At 42.0% G+C, this 24,539-nt stretch overlaps 1 protein-coding gene across 2 annotated transcripts in view; it reads left to right on the top strand.

Moving 5' to 3' along the window:
* The window catches only part of ADCY2 (adenylate cyclase 2), a 1,840,236-nt gene that overhangs the window by 821,094 nt on the left and 994,603 nt on the right, over positions 1-24,539 (top strand). For both annotated transcript variants that reach the window (XM_078687629.1, XM_078687630.1), the window contains exons 8-9: positions 5,532-5,575; positions 15,502-15,582. In XM_078687629.1, the coding sequence (XP_078543755.1) occupies positions 5,532-5,575; positions 15,502-15,582 (125 nt within the window). The remainder of the gene's footprint in view (positions 1-5,531; positions 5,576-15,501; positions 15,583-24,539) is intronic.

Raw genomic sequence — 24,539 nt, 5'->3', positions numbered from 1 at the left:
CCCGGGAGCCCTGTGTGCCAGAAGCGCTGTGTGTGTCCAAGGAGCGTGAGAGGAGAGGTGCCGCTCGAGATCCCCGCTGCGGTCCCGAAGCCTGGGAGGTCCGCGACGGTAGCAGGGAAGGCCGCGCTGGGGCTGAAAAGTTAACGCAGCCACCGCCACGTGACGGGGCGCCGGCCGTATCATCGGCTGTGCCCCCTTTGCCGCCACGCAGCCATTGGCTGAGGCTGCAGTGCCCCTGCAAGCCGCGCTGGGATTGGCGTCTGCAGGTGCGCCTCTGCCACACTGTGCCCTGATTGGTCCCCGGGCCGAAGGAGACATCAGGAGGCTCGGGACCGTCCCTGAACACCGGCAAGGGGACTCCCAAGGGAGTGAAAGCCCCGACCTGCCCCAGACCAGGACCAAGCAGCGAGGACCTCTTGGAGGCCAACAAAAAAGGTAACACCCCCCTGGGGAGGGCGAGAGTCTGCGGGGGATAGCGGGGTGGCCGAGGAGCCTCGGGACCACAGAGAGGCAGCCCCATGTCCGCCCTTCCCAGCAGGAGACTGCAGCTGGGCCCTGTAGGCCCTAGTTAACCCTGTGGGCCTTGGAGGCCTAAAGTAAGAGGGAGATGGCGTAGAGAGCCTTCTGACCTAGGCACAAGAACTGCTCTGACCAATGTTGTACTGTGCTTGAATTAACCCATTGCCAGGGGACTGTTCCTTTTCAGTGTGCCCCTGTTCAGGAAACGCTGTAGATGTATCTGCTGTGTCAATTATGCATATGTTGAGTTATTTAAATGATCTCCATGCACAAGAGATGTTTTGATGTTCAAACTCAATGATCCTGCTTATGAGAAAGGTAGGTTACCTTGAAGGAGTATTTGAAAGATGTTGACCCCTTTTGCCTGATAAGAAGAGTTACTTACCTGCACTAAAAGGACTCGATAAAGAGTCCTAAATTGAACAGTAACCTGGTGTGGTGTCATTTTATTGCGTGTGCCTTCCTGTCTCAGTGCGAGTGTGTGCTGCACTACTGCTTTACACATTGCCTTCGGGTGCCTTCCTGCCTCGCGCCAAGCTACCGTGTCGGAATTGGTGACCCCAGTTCTAACTTATCCAATGGGGTGACATCACTCCATCAATCGGTTTCCAGCCCCAATCCTTTCAATTTGCCATTTCTTGCTTGGGCACTATAAACTGACCCCAAACGTGGGCCCCTTTAAACACAGATCCTTTAACATGGTAAAGAAAAGAGTCTTGTGTGGGTGGGATGTTTTCAATACTTCTTTTGCAGCTTGCAAACATGAATTGGTGAGCGCTGTTTCTTTCATGCAATGGAGAAGTGTGACTATACATTAGTACAATGAATCCCTCCACATTTCTGAACTGAACAGGATCAGCTCAATTTAAATGCAGTAGTAGCAGAAGATAGTGCCATCCAGGTGTCATAAGCTGCTTTCTTCCCTTTCCCTTGAAAAGCCAAACTGATGTCGCAACCGGATAACAGCATGGAAAAAGTGTAGAGATTCACATACATGAAATTAAATTCAAAGTTAAATGAAAAATAAACTTACATAGTGCTCTAAACCTGCAGGTGTCAATGCGCTGTTTCCAGGAATTCCTACACCTCTTTGGGAGACAGCTGACCTAAGAAGAGAAGAGCCAGATGTTTAGGTCAAAGACCCCTTGCCATGCAGAGCTAGGTGGACTGTACAAAGTGCATTAGAAATCACCTGCTTCTTGACTAGAAGCCAGTGGAGATCTTGAAGACCTTCTCTCACTGAGAAATATTTTTGGGGTGTTAAAAATGAGGTGCATGACCGCATATTGCAACATCTGAGATTTGTTCAGGTTGTAACTGTTTCTGTTCAGATAGACAGCATTACAGTAGTCTAATTGCAAGGTGATTAACGCGATGCCCACTATTTTACGAACTTCCTCAGGAATGAAAAGAAAGATCTTCTGAAGAGATCAAATAATAAAGATGGTGCTTTCAGTTCGTTTTACTTGCAGATTGAAGCTGATGGAGATATCGAGCAGAACCCCATTAGAACCCCTATATCAATGCCTAGGTTTGCTGCAATAGTGTGATCTGATATGTAGTGGAACTTTTTTCCTGTATCAAATGCTAACCATAATTCTTGACATTCAATATTTTTAAAATTAGCAACATCTACATCGGTGTCTATTGTATGAATCATTGTTTAGTAATGACCTCCAGTTTCTGCAAGGAAAGAATGAAGCATAACTCGTCTGCTTCCTCATGATTGCAAGACGATATAATTTCAAAATTCATAGTTGATGTGGAACCTGCAACTTTATTCTGACAGGTGACAATTACTTGTTTACCTTTTATGTTAATAAGTTGCACATGCCTACTCATAAACCAGAGAAAAGAACCAAGCATCTCTGTCTTGTTTTTGTCTACTCTAAGGAAACAATGCCAATGTTTGGGGACTGGAGTGTTAGCTTCAACTCGCTTGAGAAAACCCTCAGCTCTTTTTTCTCTAACATTTTGCTTGGTGCTTCTAGTAACATATCATTTCACATAACTTGCTTGAATTTCTATGTAGGGTATAAAAACTGTTGAAGCATAATCATCAAATTTCCTACAAGTCTTGGAAGGTAGCATATTTACTATAGCTGTACCATCTCATGTATTTACATCCACCTCTGGAGAAGTGTCGGGCATTGTGGTACTTCCAACAACTCTGTCCAATAGCTGCGTCTTCTGTCCTTCTCTGAGTTTTCCATTCACAGATAAAGATGGCAGAAAAAAAAATTGTGCTTGAAAAATTCTTCCAAATTACCATTACTTGCCTGACACTGGATATATAAACTAGCAAACAGATTGCAATTACTGTTTAAGGAGGGTAGTTTGTCTTTGGGCTCAGAAGTTTTATGTGGACTGTTGCTGAGTAATTGAAGTTTTTTACTTGGTATTATATTGTTGTATTGGTCCACGGTATTGTATTTTATCGGTTTCTACAATCATCTGCAAACATCCTTTGGAGTTACCAGATTTCTGCATAATGTCCCTTCTAACAACATTTGCTGCATTAGCAATATTCACGGCATCAGAATCTGACTTGGTACAGGCAAATACTAATACGGATTCTACATATTCTCTGAAAGCCTACGGGACATTTCTTCCTTCATTGTATGCCTTCGAACCTCTTATATTTCTGAAAATTCGCTCTTTTAGTCTTGTCAAGTTAAACTTGCCAGCAGTAGAATTGAGTTGCTTTACTCCACTTGAGTAAAAGCCTACTAAGTTGCAGATTTTGAAAGCTGTTTTAACATCTCCCACAAGTCAATCTTTCAGATAAGATAAAAGTTCTGCTACAGCTATTCCTTCTACAGATGTCTCACTAGTTGATTTGTTTTTATTATTCATGCACTGTGTGCTCTGGTATATAGTCAAACTACACATTTATGATGGTATTCAGCATCCTGTGCGTGCATATTACCCACAGCCAATTTTGTAATAAGTGCTGTATCTTGAACTAACTAAGCACACTGATGAACATTCTCATCCTCGTCATCGGTTTGCACTTTATGCATAACAGATGTATCAGATTCATTACAAAGAAACATGCTTTTCTTCCAGAACTCTTATTTGGAACTGGAACTGCCAAACGTGTTTAACTGAGCTACCATATAGATCTGCATAACTATGTTTTCTTTTCTGAGCCAATTGCAGCTTTAGATTGTTGCGCTAGTAGATAAAAAAATATAAATATACTACACTGCATTGTTAGTCCCGAATGTCTGCTCAATACCAGAACCATTATTAAGCTGTGCTAGTTCGATATTCATAGGTATGCATTCCAATTTTTTATATTTTTTCAGGTAATGGTCAACAACACTATAACCAGACCCATAATGTTTGTGTGCAGCATTTGCTGGCCTAATACGTCTTTCATGAGTGCTATCCTGATAAAGAACCAATTTGTTGTAACAACATCATTGTGCTGGACAGCTTGACCTCTGGGTCTGAGTTTTGCAATAAGGTATTATTTTGACATTCTACTCGTTTTCAGGCATTACAGAATATGTGGTCAAGCTGAAAAAAAAGAAAAGTATATATTAATTTATAATACATAATAATAAATGTTGATACATGTCACTAAGTATGAATATTTACACCTCGCAGATTTGAATTTTAAAGTTTTCAGCATTATTTTGGTGGCCATTTTGGACTTTATTTATGATGTCACAGACTAGATCATATGTGAGCATGCACATAACATGCACATATGAACTTTTGTGCCAAATTTGACGCAAATCCCATTATTTAAAATTACTTTTGGATGTTTGCTGGCCATCTTGGATTGCGATTAGACTATATAACGTCATAGGCAAGATTCACTTGGGGTCTTGCTCTTATAAGATTACTATTACAAAACCAAATGTCTTTCAGCTTTCAATCATAAGGTGAATGATTTTTTAGTCTTACAGCTATACTACAATAACTAATGAAGAGAATGGCTTTTCCCCCGCAGGGAATCACAACGCGATTGTTACAACAAGAGTGTTGTGATTCCGCATACCATTGCTCCACAAGTCTGAACAACGACTTACGAAGGGGGGCGCTGAATGTTAGAATAGTATAATTTACTATTCCAACTCCAGTCTGTGTGGACACTAGGGAAGATGTTGGATTTTAAATCCAACACCTCCCCCCCCCCTCCGCAAGTCGTTGTTCCGGCTTGCAGAGTAATGGTATGAGGAATCACAACGCGGTCGTTGTAACGACCACGTTGTGATTCCCTGCGTTGTAAAAGTTTCGGGGTAAACGTTGTTTACCGCACTATTATATCTTCAAATGTTATCTCCACCCTTGGTCTGTTTTGGGGTCACAAGCTTGCTTCTTAACAGGGGCCATTAGGCACAGGAAGAAGCTGTCTTTGCAGTAACTAGCCTGTTTTTTGCTGGTCGCGTTCAGAGTTTACTATGTGTCATCATGTGCACTTCATGTTCATTCGTTCACAGCAATTGATTTTATGCTTAGGACTATTGCACGTTATATATTGTTTTCAGTGCTCTTTAAAAAACTTGATCCTGGGAAACAACGCTGGTCATTTTATTGATTTGTATAGCTGTTTTTACTATATTTACTCGTGTGATCTCGGTTTTATTAATTGATTGTATAAGTGATAAAATGTCTTTTTTAAAAGCCTGCTTTTATGGCTGTCAGTGGCGGAATAAAGTACCTTTTGAATGAGTTGACTTTGATTAATATTACAAAACCAAATGTCTGTACTCTCTTTCAGCTTCCCATCATAAGGTGAACGATGTTTCAGTCTTACAGCTATACTACAATAGCTAATGAAGAGAATGTTCACTGTGAAATATGTTAAGGCCGTGTTCTGAGTGCTTAGGTTTAGATATGCTGATAGGGCTGATTGTATAAAATGGTGTCACCCAAAAATGTCTAAGTTCTAACCAAACAGTTTTAACATTCCTAGGCTAAGCATTGATATACTTTCCATAATTCAATCATTATTCAAAAACTATCATAACAGCTAACTATACATTTCTTTATTTCAGGATGTACCCATGGGTCAGTATCATTTTCAGCGCCGAACAGAAAGGTATGTTAAAACACTGATGTTTACTAATTTCAAAAAGCAATTAGTAACTTTGCTTTCTGATTCGATATTTTTTAATTGAGTTATGAAGCACCAAGATGTAAGTGTGCCATGAGTTTCTCCAACATTCATATGTAGTCATTTCCATGCCATACAAGTAGGACAAAGATAGAAAGCAGTCATATTTCTGTATTTTCTTAAATTACACTATACGAAACATAATTTATTTTCTCATAATATTATAATAAAAACTTGGACGGAATTCTCTTCACAAACCCCATGCCATGTAGAAATGGTGGCCATAGCGTTGCCTGCTCTTTATTCATAAATAGTGTGAGAAACGTTAACATGCTGCCACACCACACGCTTTAAAATACGTCCTGAGAGAAACACCTCGGATTTCAAAAAGTAATTATGAAAAGCATGTTTGATCTCCTTCAGTTCAGTTCAGCATGTACAAACATTATAGGCAGGAAATGAATAACACTTGTGAAATAAGATTTTGTTATGTTAAAACAGTTGAAATCATAAATCCACTTTTACAGATTAGAAAGATCAATTAAAATAGATGAAAACAATGTGTTCCCACACACAGTCCATTTCTAATCGACCCATAATTGTCTATTAGATGGGATGGGCTTAGTTTAAATACTCAAACTACAATAACTGAATACCTCGACCCAGGAGCATCATGGGACATATAAATGAATACAATCCATAGTAGACAAAGCAAGTATGCGCCCAATTAAAACATTTCCCCCTGCTTTTTCCTGTTTAGTCACACTGTGTAAAGATATCAACTAACGCTTAATACTACTACCTGGCTAGGGTCTTATCTCAGAATGCGATAGGCCACCCGGTATGCCTTCACACCCTAAAGAGTGCACAGTGGTTTGATCCATCTCTGCCTGGATTAAGCATAAGCAGGACAAAAAAGAGGATGTGTTCAACATCCTCAATGACGTGTTTACATGTATCACAGTTTAGGGAAATAGTTTGGCAATACTTCTATTTATGAGTGAAATTAGGTATGTGAAGTGTTCCTAGTCTAAACAAAGTATGCACCATTGGTGGTTGAATCTGGTCCAAGTAAGCTTCCTTGGCAGGAACAACTTCACTGGCCAAGAAAGCTTCTAACAGCCGCCCAGATCTTGCTTTTTGGTAATTGTTGATTCTCTCCCAGAACCCCGATTTGACTCTACCCTTTGTGTCTGCCCCCATTGAAGATTGATTACTTCAATTATCACACAAACCCAGGTAACATAGATGAAATTTGACATGTTTAAGCCAAGGGAGAAGATGAGCGCTGTTGAGGTGCATGATATCCTCCAGAGCTACCCTATAGTGGAAAAGCTTGGGGGTCGATCACAGCTTCACCCAGTAGAGAAGCTGGTTTAAGACTGCTAGGTCAGACGCCCTTTTAATCCCTGTGTCATAGAAGAGTGGGAGCATAAGTGTACTCTGCGGGAGGCTAAATAGAGATCTCAAGAAGTTGCTTTTCTTAGATATCAGGCCTTAGATATCAGGGCCCCAGACTTCAGCACCCTATAAAGCAGCTACCTGTGACTTTGCCCTATATAACTCAATGGCTGCAGGCCTAGGGGTGGTTACCTTACACTTCTTGATAATGGCGGAGGCAGAGTGTAGAAGAACCGTCTCACTCTAATCCAACTGAGCTTTCCATGCCCTGCTCTTAACAATGCTGATCCCCAGGTAGTTGAACTTTCCTATGGCCTGGAGCTTTTCCCCATTCAGCTGAAAATTCGCTCTGTGTTACTTGCACAGGTTAGAAACCATGAACTTTGTTTTAGAATTGTTCACCTCCAATCCACGGATGAGACAAAACCTCTGAAAACTATTCCCGAAGATTTTACAGTCCGGATGGAGTACAGGAAAGCAAAAGTATGTCATCTGCAAATAGAAGTGCTGGAGTTGAATGACAAGCTAGTTTAGGGGAGTCATTTATGGACTCAACTGAGAAAGAAACCACGCCATTTATGTAGAGTGAAAAAAGCATGGCGCAAGGACACACCTCTGCTTTACTCCATGCTGCATTGTGATTAAGTCAGTAAAATCGCCACCCGGACCCCATCTGACCTGTGCTATGGTATTGCATTGGAGTCTTATGAGGATGTCCAGCAAATATGTATCAATACCTATAGCAGCCAGAGTGGACCAAAGGTGCTGCCTTGCACCCAGGTCAAAGGCTGCCCTGAGGTCTACAAAGGCCAAGTAGAGAGGGTCAAGAGAGAGCCTGAGCTACTTATATTATGAGGTTGAACCAAAAAAGTTGGTGCACTGTACTGACCGTAAAGGGGAAACCGGCCTGGAAAAGTGTCAAGATGTCTGCCTCCTTCATCCAGACCTGTATTCTGTATTCTGGCCATTATCTGGCAACAAAAAATCTTCTGCACGTTATCTAGAATGCTAATTTGCCAGTAATTGTTGGAGAACCTCTATCTCCCTTTTTGAATACTGGAATGATCTCAGCATTTTTCCAAGAATCTTGGACCTGCCCACCTGTCTATATATAATTTGATAGTTGGTTGATGTCGGGGCCCCACACCTGAGGTTCCATGCAAAACAGGTACTCTGGAACACAGTCAGGAGGATCCTGAGCCTTCCCAGAGGGCATGTCTTCAATTGCTCTTAGAGCTTTATCTAGGCAAACCTGCAAAGGGGAGGTCTCATGTGACGATGCAGCTTTTCAAGATGTTCAAGCCAGTGCAAGTAATACCAGCGAGTATTTATTCACTATTAAATTAACAGTAAACATCAGAGAATACTTGCTGTTTGTGTAGCTGTTAGTCACAAGCTTATTTATAAGTGAACCATGTGGGACTGAGACACAGTTTACAGAAGAAATATTTTACAGCCCTTTTCACTCATCCCACCCTTATACCCCTCCCATTCTATCAACCATCTGGTCTCACGTGGAATACCTTTTCCACTTTTCTTCACATTTTGGCCCACTATTCAATCTTTTACTCCAACTCCACCACCTTGCACTCACCCATTATACAAATCATGTTCAGATAAAATGTGTTTGGCTTTGCTAGCAGTTGAAACCATCATCCATATTCCTCTCTAGCAATTATGCTCCCATTCTCATTTTTCATGCAGACCATATCCCCCTCCCATCTCAAGCCAACCAACCACATCTAACTTAATGTCTCACAGACCAGTGGACTGGTGCACCTGCGGACTTACTTGAGTGTTGAGGAATACTAGATCTCAAGGTCGACCTTCTTCAGCAATCTCTTGGACGCCACTTGTGGATTTTAGCCCTTTAACAGAAATCAAGTTCCATACTATTGACTCTGAAACAACACTGTCCACCAAGTCAGTCGTATTAGTTTTATTCAGCTGTAGAAATCCACACAACAAACGTTAAATGGTTCTAATATGTATAATTTACAGTACATAAGAATCTTTTGTCATCAGCATTGCATATACTTGCATAAGTAGAACACTATTAGACCAATTTAGACCTTAAAAACATAGCAAGTCTTTAATATGTCCCCCACAGTAAATGTGGCATTTGAAGACGTCAAATAAGTGCTGTTCTCACAACAAAGGCTTAGGATAGTGTTTACGAGGTCCTTTAAACAAGCTGCAAACCTGGAAGATTAACAATACGCCAATAAACTATCAAACCTTTTTTGTAGACATTTTTCTTCTCTATCAAGGGCTCTTAGCTTAATGTAGGATCTTTGACAAACAGATATTTGACAAACATTTTCTTCTTACAAGTACCTGTTCTTTGGCTGTTAAAATGTCCGGAATGCCAATCTTTGTATAGCTATTTCTTACATATTTTATCCATGGGACGTTATCAATACAATTCATACGAATGCAAATCAGGATGATTTCTAGTGTGAATTTGGTGCCCTCATATGGCCAAGTAAATATCCAGAGAATAAACGGTTCTAGACTGATATTATTCTCCAGGTAGTCTAATCCAAATTATCTGTGGTATATTTAATTGGAATCCCTGAAGTAGTCTGAGAAGCTGCAGACAGAATTGTGATTTCCCCTTACCCCGGTGCCATGGGTTGCCACGAAACACATCCAGCCATCTGATTGGTTCGACACAAATGTAAATAAGGCATCCACAGTAAAAAGACCTTTTATTATGCTTGCTTAGATATATGGTATTGGCCACTTTCTTGGAATTGCCAAAAGGTACACCATGCAGGAGAAAGAGGGACATTTATTTGCAATCTGTCCATTGATGGAAAAGATGACAGGTTTTATTGACTTTGGCATCAGGGTCAATATATATAGCTTTGACAATTTAGTAATAAGGTCAAAGTCTGTATCTTCATGAAATTACAATCAGTTAATTTCTTAAGGCTATTGATTACTCTGAACTTAGAAACTGTCATTCAAATAGATAAGGACTGGGATGGACCTTTGACCAAGTCTGTGCATCTTACGGCCCTCCTTTAAAGTCTTGCCTTCAGTGAGTTTGGTAAAAAATAAACAGAAGAGGGACCAAAATAAGCATGGGCGAATTTTGCGAATCTGGCGTTCGCGAATTTGCGTATTTGCGAACTCGCAATCCGCAAAATCCGCAAACTCTCGCGAATTTGTGGGTTTTTTTTGTGTTCGCAAGGGTTTCTGCCAGTTCGGGAGGGTTTTGTACCAGTTTGCAGTTGCGAACTTACTTGTCGGCTCGCACCGGTCGCGAGTTTGTTGTTTCTACGTCTGGTTCATCATCACAGGTTCACAGCATCCTCTGGTACATCACTGCCACCCTCTGATTCATCACTGTAGATTATGGGGGGGGGAGAGCAAGCACACCTGCCCTGCTTCAACTGACAGGAATTAATTTCTGGTTCATCACTGTAGAATATGGGGGGGGAAAGCAAGCACACCTGCCCTGCTTCAACTGACATGAATTAATTTGGGGTTGATTAATGTGTCACTGAATTTAAACTTCCTGTCTGGCACCTGCTTCCTTATCTGTAATTTGCTTTCTGTTGCAGTGCAATTTTTTTTCCCAGGACCTTTGTGGCCTACTTGTAGCTATTCTATGAGCCTGCTGTGAGGGTCAGAGCAGGGTCATAGAATAGTTGCAAGTAGGCAACTGAACTCTGGAGGGGCCCCTCAGGAAGCACTACAGGGAATGGTTACTAATGATAAGATTGAACTTTTGCACCTGCTGAGTGCTTTCAGTTTTGCAAAAATCCAAATATCCAGCAGCATCCACAAAAAGTAATCCTTCCAGGTCAAGATCCCTGGCACCTGCTTCCTTATCTGTAATTGCTTTCTGTTGCAGTGTAATTTTTTAACAGGACCTTTGTTGTATACTTGTAGCTATTCTCTGAGCCTGCTGTGAGGGTCAGAGCAGGGTCATAGAATAGTTGCAAGTAGGCAACTGAACTCTGGAGGGGCCCCTCAGGAAGCACTACAGGGAATGGTTACTAATGATGAGTTTGAACTTTTGCACCTGCTGAGTGCTTCAGTTTTTCAAAACTCGTTTTTCTGCAGAACAGCAACTGTAATGCCCCAAACAAACTTACTTGTGAAAGTTGATTTCTAATCCAAAAGTGATCCAAAGAAAGTCAAAAAGGCCTCAAATCCAAAAAAGTGCAGGCAAATGTCAACCTGAGGAGTTATTCTGATAAAAATCATCATTTTCAGAAGGTTTATGCTGCTTGCTGGTGGATTTCTTGTGCAGAATTGCAAATTTTGTAATTTCGCGAGTGCGAGATTGTTGCTGCCCGCCGCATCCACATGTTCGCAATTGCGAACTCTCGCGATGCGTCGCCAAACTCCCGCGGGATCCCGCAGCAAGATCCAAAATGGCGCAGCACTCGCAAAATATCGAGAAAAACAACTCGGCAAACGCTGAATGACGGTAAGTGAACGCCGCACGCCGCAATATTGTACCACCAAGCAAAAAAATCCACTGTGTGCGAATTTGCGGATTTTCGGTAAATTCGCGAGAGTTCGCGGATTGCGAATTTACCGAAAATCCGCAAAATCCGCGAGCGGAACGGATTTTACGCTCATGCTTAGACCAAAACCCATTCTTGTTGTACATCAGAACACAGGCTGAAACTCCTTGATACCTTTGTGGCCGGATCTCACTGCCACACTTAAACTTATACACATCGTCTTTCACAAATGTAAAACGGCCTCGTATACTCCATAATTTGCATCAATCCACTTTGCCAAAGGCCAGAGGTAATGACCTTTGTGTAGCATGTACATATTTATGATTTAATAAGTGTAGATTCAAGTGTTGCTCTACTTTGCCTTGGCGAAATGTATATTGACTGAACAATTCTAATTGGAGAGTCTGTCTATTCTAACACTCTATTGATTAGTATTCTCTTAATTATCTCGATCAATGACTCAAAGATATTGAGCAACAGCAACTCAAACTCAAATTAGATCTGCCCCCCCACTTTTTTTAAAGATTGGAATAATACCAGACATTGACCAGGTGATTGGTATATTAATAGAATCTAATGAGTTGAAGACATTGCACAGTAGTGGAGCCCATTCATCAATTTTATATTTGAATAAATCCATCAGAACACTATCCGGCCCTGGGGATGTTTTGCCGGAGCTGCTCTTTATTGTTGTACACATTTCCTGCAACCTTTTATGCTGAACACATTTCCAGTTTGTGTATCAAAACTGTCATTTATCTGGGCATCATTATAAATTAATTTTAAATCCTCCGTCAAAGATGACGGCACCACATTTATACATTCTCCTCAGGTTTCACTTGAAGGGTAAGGTGGCAATTTCATACTATTCATGAATTTTCTACCTTTACAGACTTTCACTATGGTTCCACCCTCTCTTTGTTCAAAGACAAAACAGTTCCATATGGCTGGGTCCAAACTGAGATGACATGGTGGGAAAGAAATGATGGATTAGGACGCGGCCCATGTGTTTGCCAGTTGCTGAGATTAATGCAAGTATTTTGGCCATCACTTTGTTTTTGATGTCCTGGATTTCTTTAGAAATAAGTCACTGATTTATTTAATAACCACTGACAATCACAGTCCCATTTGTTCTACTTCAGTGTGCTGCACAAAATCAAATCACATGTTCTCTTCTTAAAATATTCCGACCCATTTGAAACACTTGCATCTGGCGGTCACTAATGTCGTGTAGTTACCTATAAACATATATAGGATCTGCGCATTTAGAACCCCCCCACTGGGTGTGTTTGCCTGTATACTAGCTAGCTCACAGTGGCACTATAAACTCCTCTTACCAAGGTGAGAATAATTCCTAGCAACTATCGAACATGACAAGTCTGTCCCATCAGGGATCATGTAAACAGTACAGTACTTTTCGCTCAGTCACTCGTGCTCACTTTGGATCTGAGAACTACAGAGAATAAATGGTCGGGATGTTTCAATAAGCATTTATTGAACCAATGTCATTCTAGTGTAAAATAGGTGAGCTGAAACAACCATTAGACAGAAACAGATATAAATGATTATTAGCACCAGCAGAGTAAAAGGATGGTCGATTCCTACCATAGTGCTAAGAACAATCCATATATGCAAGCATATAAATACGTGACAATAATAGTGCTTACTCCTACGATGCAACCCTAACTAGATGTATCTAAATGTACCTAGCATGTATGAAGGTGTAGAGCCAAGAATCCTCCTATGCTACAGCCAAACCCATTACCTGAAGTGTGAGACTCTGTCATGGTATCAAGATGGATACCCCGCAAGGGATTTCAGACCACTGCGAGCAGGAGTGCAGGAACCTCAGCATCGAAGTCTTTCTCCTCTACTTGCCTGGGCAAAGATGTGGTGTATATATACCCAAAAGGTACCGTCAGTGGATTTTACCTTGCTGTGTCATGTCGGTCATGGATGACAGAAGGACGGGCCCTTATACATAGTTTTTATGCAGAGGATTGTAATCCTGCGGTGATTCTGAGAATCTTCATGCATAATTAATGTGGCTAGTTTTCGGGGAACACCACACAACATTTTATGCAGTGCTTAAATAGGTAAAAGGTCAATACCAAACCCCATTGTGTAGTGTAATGGTACGGTAAACGTAGGTGAAAGGTTAGGAGAATACTCTGGCTATATTAGGGTACCCTATGAAACATAACACTTTAATGTTGAAGAAAGTCTGCCCTCACGTCAATTTGAAGTATGCAAAATGTTTATTAAAAAAAGGAAAATGTATCTGTAAATAATGGAAATGTGCAGCAAGGCACCTCAAAGAACCATAAGGAGTGCAAGGAGAAAGAGAAAAGACTGGATAGAATGCCATATTTCTCCGGTATATTTTTCCAAACAGGCATAATATAATTTGATCTAAAATTGGTAAAGGAAAAATACACCATGGTGGGTCAGAAAGAATTGCCCACGATGAATGTTGTCAAATTAGGGATTTAGGGGTTTGGAGGACAGGACAATGCATCTGTTAAGAGCTGGTTTATGGAGATACTTAAAAGACATTTGAGTAACTAGTAACTGAATTTTAGGTATCAAAATGGGAGTTCTAAAGGTTTTCCAAATAAGATACACTTTCTGATGGCAAGTGTGAGAACATACAGTCTAGCCAAGCTATAATATACCTAGATAATGCACAGAAGTCGTGAATACAATGCTGGCTATCTTGTCATGGATGGATCAGAAACCTCGAGCCCTAAATAACCCTCACACACATTTTGTCTGATATCAAGTGGGCAGGTCCATACAGATCTACTTCATTTTATATTGTGATTGTGATATCCGACACGAACATAGCACAAAAGCCAAACTATTTCAACCAACATGCAAAGGAACTATATTTGACTTATGAATAGAATCAATGTAGTGTTAAGTCAGAGGACACCCGCAGACATCTCGAAAGGCATCACTCTCTACTATTCAAGGGCAATCTGTGAAAGAAGATGTGTAAGAGTTCAGGAAGGATCATTAGATAGACAGAATATGATTTGAGGAAGGAAGGGGAAGAAAGGCTGATGGAAGGATTCCTAACGACGAATCAGAGTAAACCACACCCCAACTGTTCACATTGTGGGCCTATATATACATGATGCATTTAAACTCTGCAAACCGGAGACCAAAACAATCACAATGCATTATTTTGATCATGGGTGGATTGGTTTTTGATTTACTTTTTTCCATCGGTCAACGGTTTCACAAGTTATAAAACATACACATTATTTAAAATTGTGTAATTTCAATCTAACATGATAGTATCCATTTTTGATAGAACTTCCTCTTTCAGCCCCCAAGGACACTTTGGGGCAGATTTATGTTGGGAATGCGCCACGTTTGCGTCACGCAACTGCGGCGTAAACATGGCGCATCCCTATGACCCATTTACAACGTGACGCATCTAGGCAGATGCAACACGTTGTAAAGCCCTGCGCCACTTGTGGGCTTTCTGGCGCAGGGTGGGCGTTCCGGGGCAGGTGCGCCTCGCAAAAGTGGCTGAGTGAAATCTATAAGATTTCACTCAGTCACTTTCAGGCCAATGCTGGGTCAAAACCCTGCGCCTGCTTGAAGCAGGCGTAGGTCTTGACGCAGCATTGTAAAGATGGGGCACCCCCGAGCCTTGCTGGAGCTGCGTCGCGCTTGCGACGCAACTCCAGCAATGCGCCACCTTAACGGCACAGATGCGTCATGCAATGCGGCGCACCATGGGTGGCGGAGCAGCGGCGCAAAATAACTGGCGCATCCCTGGGGATGCGCCAGTTATCATAAATCTGCCCCTTTATACTTTAGAAAAAAAATACAGGCAGATCCGAAAAATTGTTGTCATGGGTTGTCGTGGGTGACCACCACACAGTAAAAACGTATAGTTCTTTAAATTGTTGTCAATGTCATATCAAAATATGTTTGATAATATCCTAGAATTTTCAATACCTTTAAGTTTAATGTTGTTATGTAACGAGTTGACTCTTTATTTTCCAGAACTAAATCACAGAAGAAGAGATTCGAAGAAGAATTGAATGAGCGGATGATTCAGGCAATAGACGGAATAAATGCTCAGAAGTAAGTATTAAATTACACCCCATCATTGGTGTGCGCCACTATCCTATAATAGACCCTTTCTTCCAGTTTGTCCCGCAGACTTTGCAGACAAATGATTGTCTATATTTGAGAAATGATAATACGTTAGTAGCTCTCCTTCAGTGCTCGTGATCCTTTTTCTTTTCTTTACAAAACAAGATTAGCTGCAGGTCACTTTTGAAATTAATGTGCTCTTTCCTGAAACTGGAGTTCTAAGAAGTACATGCCCCTATATAGATGAGCCACATCTGTAGGCGGAGAATAGAGCCATCTTCTTATCTTATAGGCAACCAATTTTGTGTGGTGATGGGATGAACTCGTCCGTATTAGGAGGTCTGTTTTTTTTATTTTAATCTAATAAATTTAAGTGCAGAGCAATAAATTGCATAATTCTACAGATTCTGTTTGTGTGCTGTACCATCATCCAATTAATGCAATCCAAGACAGGCGCAAAAGGTGCATGCACATTTGGAAAATTGTACCTAGGTTTGATGTGTGACTCACTAGTTTGTCTGTTTATCGTATCATCTAGTTCACACAAATGGTACAATATGGTGAAAGATCACAGAGTAGCATTGTCAAGCATGGGGCGGCGCATACCAAACACTTACTCACTCCTGCAGCACTTTTCCGTCTCCAATGGGACACAGACCTCTCTCAAGCACATATTTTCTGTATCCTGGAGTAACTCTTAGGCAGCCCTGCAGCAAAATCACTTTAGTTCAGAGGCACCGTCCTGTAAGGTTATGTAAATGCTAACAAGCAACACTCAGTACTACACGCAATACGGACGTATCTTGTCTATTCCTTCATATAAACGTGAAACGTGTCGTCGTAGGTAGAACATGTATTTTTACTTGTTAAACCTCCATGCATCCCAATCAGAAATGCTGTACGTAGCAGAAAGGAGCTGGTAGATCACTACTCAAACGTACATACTTGAAAGTGAGTGCTAAATAAATAGAGTGGGGCTGATCGAGACTGCCATTTTCCCCTGTAAGTTTAACTAACTCACTCAAATGACTCGATTTATAAGTGCAAGATATTTAGAAAAGTTTAAAAGCTGGATGTCACTGTGGTGACAAGATTGAATATTTCTTCCAGTACATGTACAGTCTTCACCTCCCCACCACTCTGCCACTGTGGTGTCATTTTTGAATTATCTCTGTGATGTCAGTTTTGTGGATGCTGTGCAAGTGAAATCAAGGTACTAATTATCCTAGGTGACGAGTTCTTCCTAACTTCCGAATCGGGGCTTTCCAGAATAGTTTTTTTTTCTCCAACTAATCCACAACATTGCTGCTAGGATGGCATTAGTCCTCGGAAAATTGGATCATTTTACCAACTTTCTACTAAACAAAAGGTCACATTTAAGATCTATTGTATAGCCCAGGAGATGCTCAAATGTTGTTTCGAAAGGATAACGTATCCTGGTCGCTCACTGTCAGGAATCCAGATGAGAGGGTCCATGGGCATTGATTCACCAAAATGCCAGTGGTAGTGGAAGTGACATCATATACCCTTTGACCTTTATGATGTCACAGGAAGTGACATCATATGACCTTTGACCCTGCATCATACCATGAAGTGTTGTCAAATAACCTTAATTCTGATGACATCAACAATTAATATTGCTGAAGTTACATATTTGCATAATAATTATTATATATTCTTCAAGGGGAAAACAAAGGGTGGGTGTCTTCCCTTAGAATAAAATGGGCTTTACTAGTGCATTTTAATGCAAAATTTTCACATCACAAGCAATTTACCATAGGTGCCAATTCTGCCAAGAATTTCTTCTAGGAGGCCAGCGCTGGCATTTTTTAATGCGAGCTCCATGTCAAAATGTACCTACAGAGTGCCAGCAGTAGTATTTTGCTGAGGATATGCCATATGCAATATTGCCTCCAGTATTCCAGTGCCAACATTTTGTCAAGGGTGCTTCTAGAAGGCAAGAAGCATTCCAGGTCCAACAGTGGATCTGCAAGCATAACAACACATGCTCGCTTACAGTCACTTATTCACACTCATTCTATCATTAGCACTGATTTGCACTCATTCATTTTCACCTACTTTTGTGCACTCACTCTCACCCTGCATCACTCATTTGCACTCTCACTCATAGCACTGACTTGCACTCATTCATTTTCACCTACTCTTGTGCACTCACTCTAACATTGAATCACTCATTTGCACTCTCACTCACTCTTACTCTGACTCGATTATACTTACTCCATTCACACACACACAATCCCATATACAAACATACATGCTCACACATATACAAGCTCTCTCACCCAAACTCACTCTCACCTATATGCATGCACACAACACACATCAAAACCATTTTATTTTTCTTATCTAAGATGCCAGGGACTGTCCAGATCTTGCTGCTCCACTTTTTATTACACTAGTAGTGAATAATAAGCTATTATTCACTAATAATGTAATACACAATTAGCAGAAAACGTGTTTAGAGTCTGACTCTGATAATGTGAGACACCCCTGTGTTCTTGGCACTGATTTTGCCACCTTTGAGCCCAGGAGTTGCAAAGGCAATTACAGGGATAGCTAAGGGTCGCAACTGTGGCCCCTGGTGACCCTACATGATGTTTGCGAGAGGGTTCCAGGTCATACTGGAGTATTCGCCCTCAATTAAAATGACTGTGACCTTTCTTAGCTGGTATACTGCATCCCCCATAATGGCAGTTGGAAATGCCTGTAGCGGACCCTCTAAAAGGCCTCATGTCCAGCAGTGACACACACGTAAGAAATATCAGACGGATCATGTACACTGAATTGCCTTCTAACAGTCAGCATGTTTGCAAGCTCTGATCCCTAAAAAACACAAAATGCCCCCATATGCCTAACACTGCTTTCAAATTGATGAAAACTCTCCTGGGCCATTCTTTCTGAAACCCAGGGGACATATGCCGTCACAACTAAAATTCCAAATAAGGCTCTTAAGGTGGTATGCTTGTCTCCTGTCAGCCCGCAGAACCAGTGATTCCCATTGGTGGTACCACTTCTCGGCCACAAATTAAAAGGCCTACCCTCAGTGCTTATTTGGTGCACAAGGCCTAATAGCTCTTTTGTATTTGGTGCGCTCTTTGATGCAGCCACAGCCTTTCCTCTTTTTTATTTCTTTTCAAAAGAAAATGTGCTCTAGCACATTTTCTAGCTTTTTCAGGTACCCTAGCCCCAAGTTGGACTCCCACAAAACTCATGGCAAGGGCTGCAAGGATGCTCCAAGGCTCATGGGGCCAATCTGGCTCCTCATATGCCCCCTGGTAGTTTTTGTACTGGCAGGGGAGCCATCTGTTCTTCTTATCAATGTGTCGCAAGGGTGATTCATGCCCTGAGGGAACACTCACTTCCACTGGCTACCTGTGGGGACACTGCTCAATGGAGTTGAGCTTTTCTTAGCTTGGCAGCCCTGCAGACCCATTGGGCAGCCTACAATCGAGCAGGCAGAAATACAGTTTATTAATTCGGCCCTGTTGGGCTGATTTGAAAGAGGAAAATTTGTTTTGTTCTTGATGGTGCATTCTAGTCACCATACTTGTATAATTTAGGAATCCAAGTCCATACAATTTCTGGGTTTTTCAGGAGCTTTTTTCCAGTCTAGTCTCTCCTTGCTGTGGTAGACCTCAGTGACCTGACCTCTTGTCCTCAACTCCTCAGCAGTCTCTCTAGCACTGAGATTCCAGCAACAGCACACCATGGCACTCAAGGCAGACCACAATGCCTGCAAGCCTGCACTACCAGTGGCGGCTGGTGACATTTGAAAGTGGTGAACCGTAAAATAATTGTCATACTGCACGCAGCGAGCGAGCATAGCGGGCGAGCTCGAACAATGTAAGGAGGGTTCCGGGGTGTTCTCCCTCCAAGAAATTTTTGAAAAAACAGTGACCAAATGGTGTATTTTCAAGCAAATTTGAGAAAGCAGGAAGGTTAATAAAGCAATTGTGAAAGGTAGCTGCTTATTCAAGCTTTCATTCGACCCATAGTCCAGCAGGGTTTTGATACAAGACAGATAAGAGAAAAGGCAGTGTGGTCCTCGACCAGGAAAACACTCGTATTTCGTTGGTAAGAAGTCAAAAGATTGGTCAAATTGAAAACCTGAAATGCAATACGCAATCCAACATTTTGCAAGTACATCTCATCTATCTTCAACAAGCCATGTGTTACCCATGATTGGAATTGTGAATCACCAAATAAACTAAGCCACTGCAATCAAAATCAACCAAATCTGTGGCTCAAGGTTACATATTGTCAGAAACATGTTGGCTAAGTGCAGTCTACAATGCATGACTTGCCAAAGCAAATTAACATTCTCTCATATTTAAAAAATCCTGTAGCAGACACAGTTGTAACTTACCCCAAAGCAGGACAAGACTTTACATTCCAACATTCAATGGTCTGTTCCAGTGTCTGATTATAGTAGAGATAACTGTGTACGTATGCTCATACCTATATCTGTCTTACATCCTATGTCCCTCTTTATCTCTCTCTAGCTCAACATACTCGTTATACCCCTCTCTCTTTCTGCCACACTCTCTCATTCTGGCTCTGCTTAACTCCACCTCTCTCTGTTTCACCACCTCTCTCTTGTTCTCTCTAACAATCCATCGCTTCTCTCTCTCACACTCTCTCACACACACTCTCACTCTCTCCTCTATCTCATTCTGGCTCTTCATCTTTCTTTAAATTTCGCTTCATCTCTCTTGCTTTATTTATCAATCTGTTCTCTCTCTTATGTTATCAATTACATCCAGGTTAGATCCATTACACATAATCTTTAACAAAAGAGGGATGGAGAGGGAATAGTGGATTCTGTCTCCCCTAGCAACTATCATAAACAAAAAGGAATCCACTAGGTGGACGGCGGCTGTTACCACAATGGTGGGGAGCAACCAGTGTTGTTAAAATACCCCTCACACACCAACAGGCCCCTTGGTGTCATGCTTCATCATCGGGGTCTTCGCAAACCTCTACGGAATGCGGCGTGCTACGACTTCACGACTACGCAGGAGCACTTTATGAGTGAACTATGTGTTTGGTGTGTGTGAGGGTACCAAAATGTGAGTGGTGAGGTGAAAGTGAAGGATTAAAAAAATACCTGGCACGTGAGTGCTGAAAATTTTTTTAATGAGTCTCCGGCTGGTATTATTAAAAAGAGTGCTAGAGTGGTTGTGGTTTACTAATTAGGGTAACCCAACCAAGTTAGTGCGTCGACATGTTTCGGAGTTATGGAACTCCTTCTTCAGGACGGGAATATGCACTACTTATCCCCACCTTACTCACATGTGTGTAGATTTTAAAAGTGTGCTCTACAAAAATAGATATGGTGAATAATGTACCTATCTATGTTGGATGTACGGTCCGTTGCGCCCAGTTGGCGGTTCAGGATACCTGTAACAGAAAAGTCATGTAAAACACGATGACACAGATTGTTGTGTCCATACTGTGCAAACACACAGAAGGGTAATAAGGAACAAAAGTGAAGGTCCAGGAACCCTAAGAATTATTATTAAACAGGATAATACATGTTCTCGTATTTATACTGTGTAAATACACAGAAGGGTAACAAGGAACAAAAGTGAAGGTCCAGGAACCCTAAAAAAGGAAAAAACGAACAACATATAGACTGAGACACATACACATTCAAAGTATCAGATAGGTCTTAGAGGGTATGGTTTCTGACCCAATTGTGTAGCTTACTTATTAAGAGAGGTCCAATGGCCTCATGAGCCACAGCGTGTTGGGGGGTCCGTTCTACCCGATATGGCAACCTGTGAGGTATTTAAGGGAATGGATCAAAAGGTTTGTAATCCCTCGATAATAAAGATCACACACCATTAGGCTTGTTCATACATCCATGCACACTCACGGTTATTCACAGGGCTGTCTGGCTTGCTCCCCCTCCACGCGGCTCCGACGAGTGAGGCTGTGAACTAAGGAGCGAGTTTAAATAGTCTCAGAAGACTTCAATTAGCCCCTAATTGAAAACGGAAAAGGCCCATAACTGGTCCGGACCCCTAGTCCGCATTCCGCATCTGCGCGCACCGGGTAGGGTGTTCCCGTGTGGATGCGCATGTGCGGAGGAGTAGTGTTAAAGTGGTGCGCATGCGCCCCTGCTCTATTCGTCAGTGACAAACCTGAGTAGCTTCGCGCATGTGCGATACCGGTGACAGACCGGACTCAGTGTCTGCCGCCTCGCGCATGCGCGGAGATGGTATAATTGCCTGTATTCGAATTGATTTAACATAGAAACCTCGTGTGTTACGAGGAGACGAGCTGAGCTCGCTTTGGTGACAGGAAAAAGCGCCATGTATAAGCCGCCTACATAAAAAGGATAATGATAATATTTAGCCATGGGCATTAAGGGGGGAAAAAAGTTACAAGTATTCAAAGCCTGGTAACAAGCCGATTAGGAGGTAAATTTTCAAAACAAAGACTAATGGACTACATCTATCACTGGACCTCTATGAGCCAAATGGAACAGTAGGGTTTTTTGACCTGGATGTTAACGAGGATGTCCTCCTGTGGAGTGAGTATTGAGGACAGGGAAAACTAGAAAAAGAGTGTGGAGGGAGATGGTTAACAGATCTCTGGGTTCTTGGCAAAAGTGGTGGTTATTTAACGCAATTGGCTCCATGGAATGGAGTAGGTGTTTAACAGATCTCGGCGTGCTTGGCAAAAATGGGGGTTATTTAGCGCAATTGGCTCCATGGAATGGAGTCGTTCAACCCAGTCACATCTGAGCCCAGACGGAACACCCATCTTTGTTCCTTCTCAAACAAGCCTCTTTCAGATTTCAATTGCTCAATAACAGTCCAATGTATATCATTCACACAGTGCTGTGCCTCTAGGAAGTGAGATGCCATTTTCGTTGTCTGTTTTTTGCATCTCACATTGCTCTTGTGGTCATTAATTCTGGATTTGACTGCACGTGTGGTCATTCCTACATACTCTTTTCCGCAAGGGCAAGTGATAAGATACACCACATTGCGGCTGTTGCAATTCGTGACAGCGCGTTGTTCCCATTTCTCGCCATTACTAAATTCAAGAGTCAGGCTTTTCTTCGTCAGGTGGCAACTATTACAATTCCCACATGGGTGATGCCCATGTAGTCCTTTTAGCCTTGTCTGCTGTGTTACATTGGTTTGAGGTCTTGTATGGACCAGGATATCCTTCAAGTTTCTTCCTCTCCTATGTGCAAAGATGGGTTTTTCCAGATCTAAATTCACACTCGTAAGGATGCGCCAGTGTTTGTTTACCAGTTTGGATACCTGGTTTGACACGGGGCTGAAGGTCGTGACACAGACTGGTCTGACAGATTCCTCTTTTGGTGGGTTGTCATCTAAAAGAGCTTCCCGGTTGTTGTTCCGGGCTCTTTTCATAGCCTGGTTAATGATCTTATCTGGGTATTTCCTCTGTTGTAGTTTTTTGCTCAGATCCAGTGCTTGGATTTTGTACTTTCCCACATCGCTGCAGTTCCGACGTAGGCGAAGGAACTGTCCATATGGTAAGTTCTCCCTCAGGTGACGTGGATGAAAACTGTCGAACCTGAGGAGGCAGTTCCTTGCTGTCGGTTTAAAGTGTGTCTCTGTCTTTAAATGTCCAACCTCATGATAAATGTTGAGGTCTAAAAAGACCATGGACTCATTGGACATTTGATGAGTAAATTTCAGGAAATCGTTCTGGCTGTTAATCCATTGCATGAAATCCAAAACAGATTGGTTATTGCCTTCCCATATGACCAAGACGTCATCGATATAACGTTTCCATGACAGGATTTTACTCCTGAACGGATTGTCCTGGTGAAGGATTTTGGTAGTCTCCAGGTGGTGGACATAGAGACCCGCCAGGCTTGGAGCAAAGGTGCTCCCCATGCTAGTCCCATGGCGTTGCAAGTAGAGGGTACCCTCATATTCTAATTTTTTTTTCGTGAGGGCCATCGAGATGCATTCCATCACCACACCTCGTGGGGTATGGTAAAGCCACTGCTTGCTATACAAGACTTCCTGAATGATGTTCAGGGTTTCATCGTGTGGGAGACTGGTGTACAAGCTCTCCACATCGAGGCTCAGTAAGATTTGTGAGGTTGGGTTAAAAGGATGGTCTTTCAGTAATTGAAGGACGGCTTTCGTATCCTTAAGATATGTATCAGTGGCCTGTACCAAAGGTCTCAGGAAGGCATCCACGAACTTGGAAAGGGGTTCCAAAATAGAAGCGATGCCCGACACGATGGGGCGACCAGGAGGGTTCTCGAGGTTCTTGTGAACCTTGGGTATCGTATAAAAATACGGTACCCGCGGGTTTTTCTGTGTCAGAAACAGGGCCTCTTTTTTCGTGAGCCAATCATGGCTGAGAGCTTCTTCGGTCATTGCTCCCACTTGGATTCGTATGGACTCTGTGGGGTCCTCATCCAGAACCTGATAATTCCTCCTGTCTGCAAGGAGTCTCCTGCATTCTTGATCATATGCCGTCATTGTTTTTTAACAACACTGGTTGCTCCCCACCATTGTGGTAACAGCCGCCGTCCACCTAGTGGATTCCTTTTTGTTTATGATAGATCCATTACACACCAGGCATGACATTTTGGTTTACAGGTGCGTTCTGTGTCTCTTTTCTCTTTGCTTTCCATTGAATTTATCTCCAAGTATCTGTTTTCTCTCTTTCTAGGCCTGTATCTCTTTCTGTCATTTATCTCTATCTACATCCATATTTATTTAGGTATGTATTTCTCTTCTTTGCACCCTCTTTCACTCTGTGTCTGTCTCTTGATTTCTCTCTACTGTCTCTAGCAATCTATTTGCTGTCTCTCAGTCCTCCATAGTCACACTCTCTCTTTTGTCACTCGCATCATATCCTTTATTCTTTCCTTCAGTCGGTCCTCCCTCCTTGAGGCTATCCGTTCGTTCGTCTATCTG

The sequence above is a fragment of the Lissotriton helveticus genome, chromosome 4_1, assembly GCF_964261635.1.
Source record: "Lissotriton helveticus chromosome 4_1, aLisHel1.1, whole genome shotgun sequence".
In the NCBI taxonomy this organism is placed as follows: Eukaryota; Metazoa; Chordata; class Amphibia; order Caudata; family Salamandridae; genus Lissotriton; species Lissotriton helveticus.
Note: the sequence above shows the minus strand (reverse complement) of the source record. Positions and strands in the feature narration are given on the sequence as shown.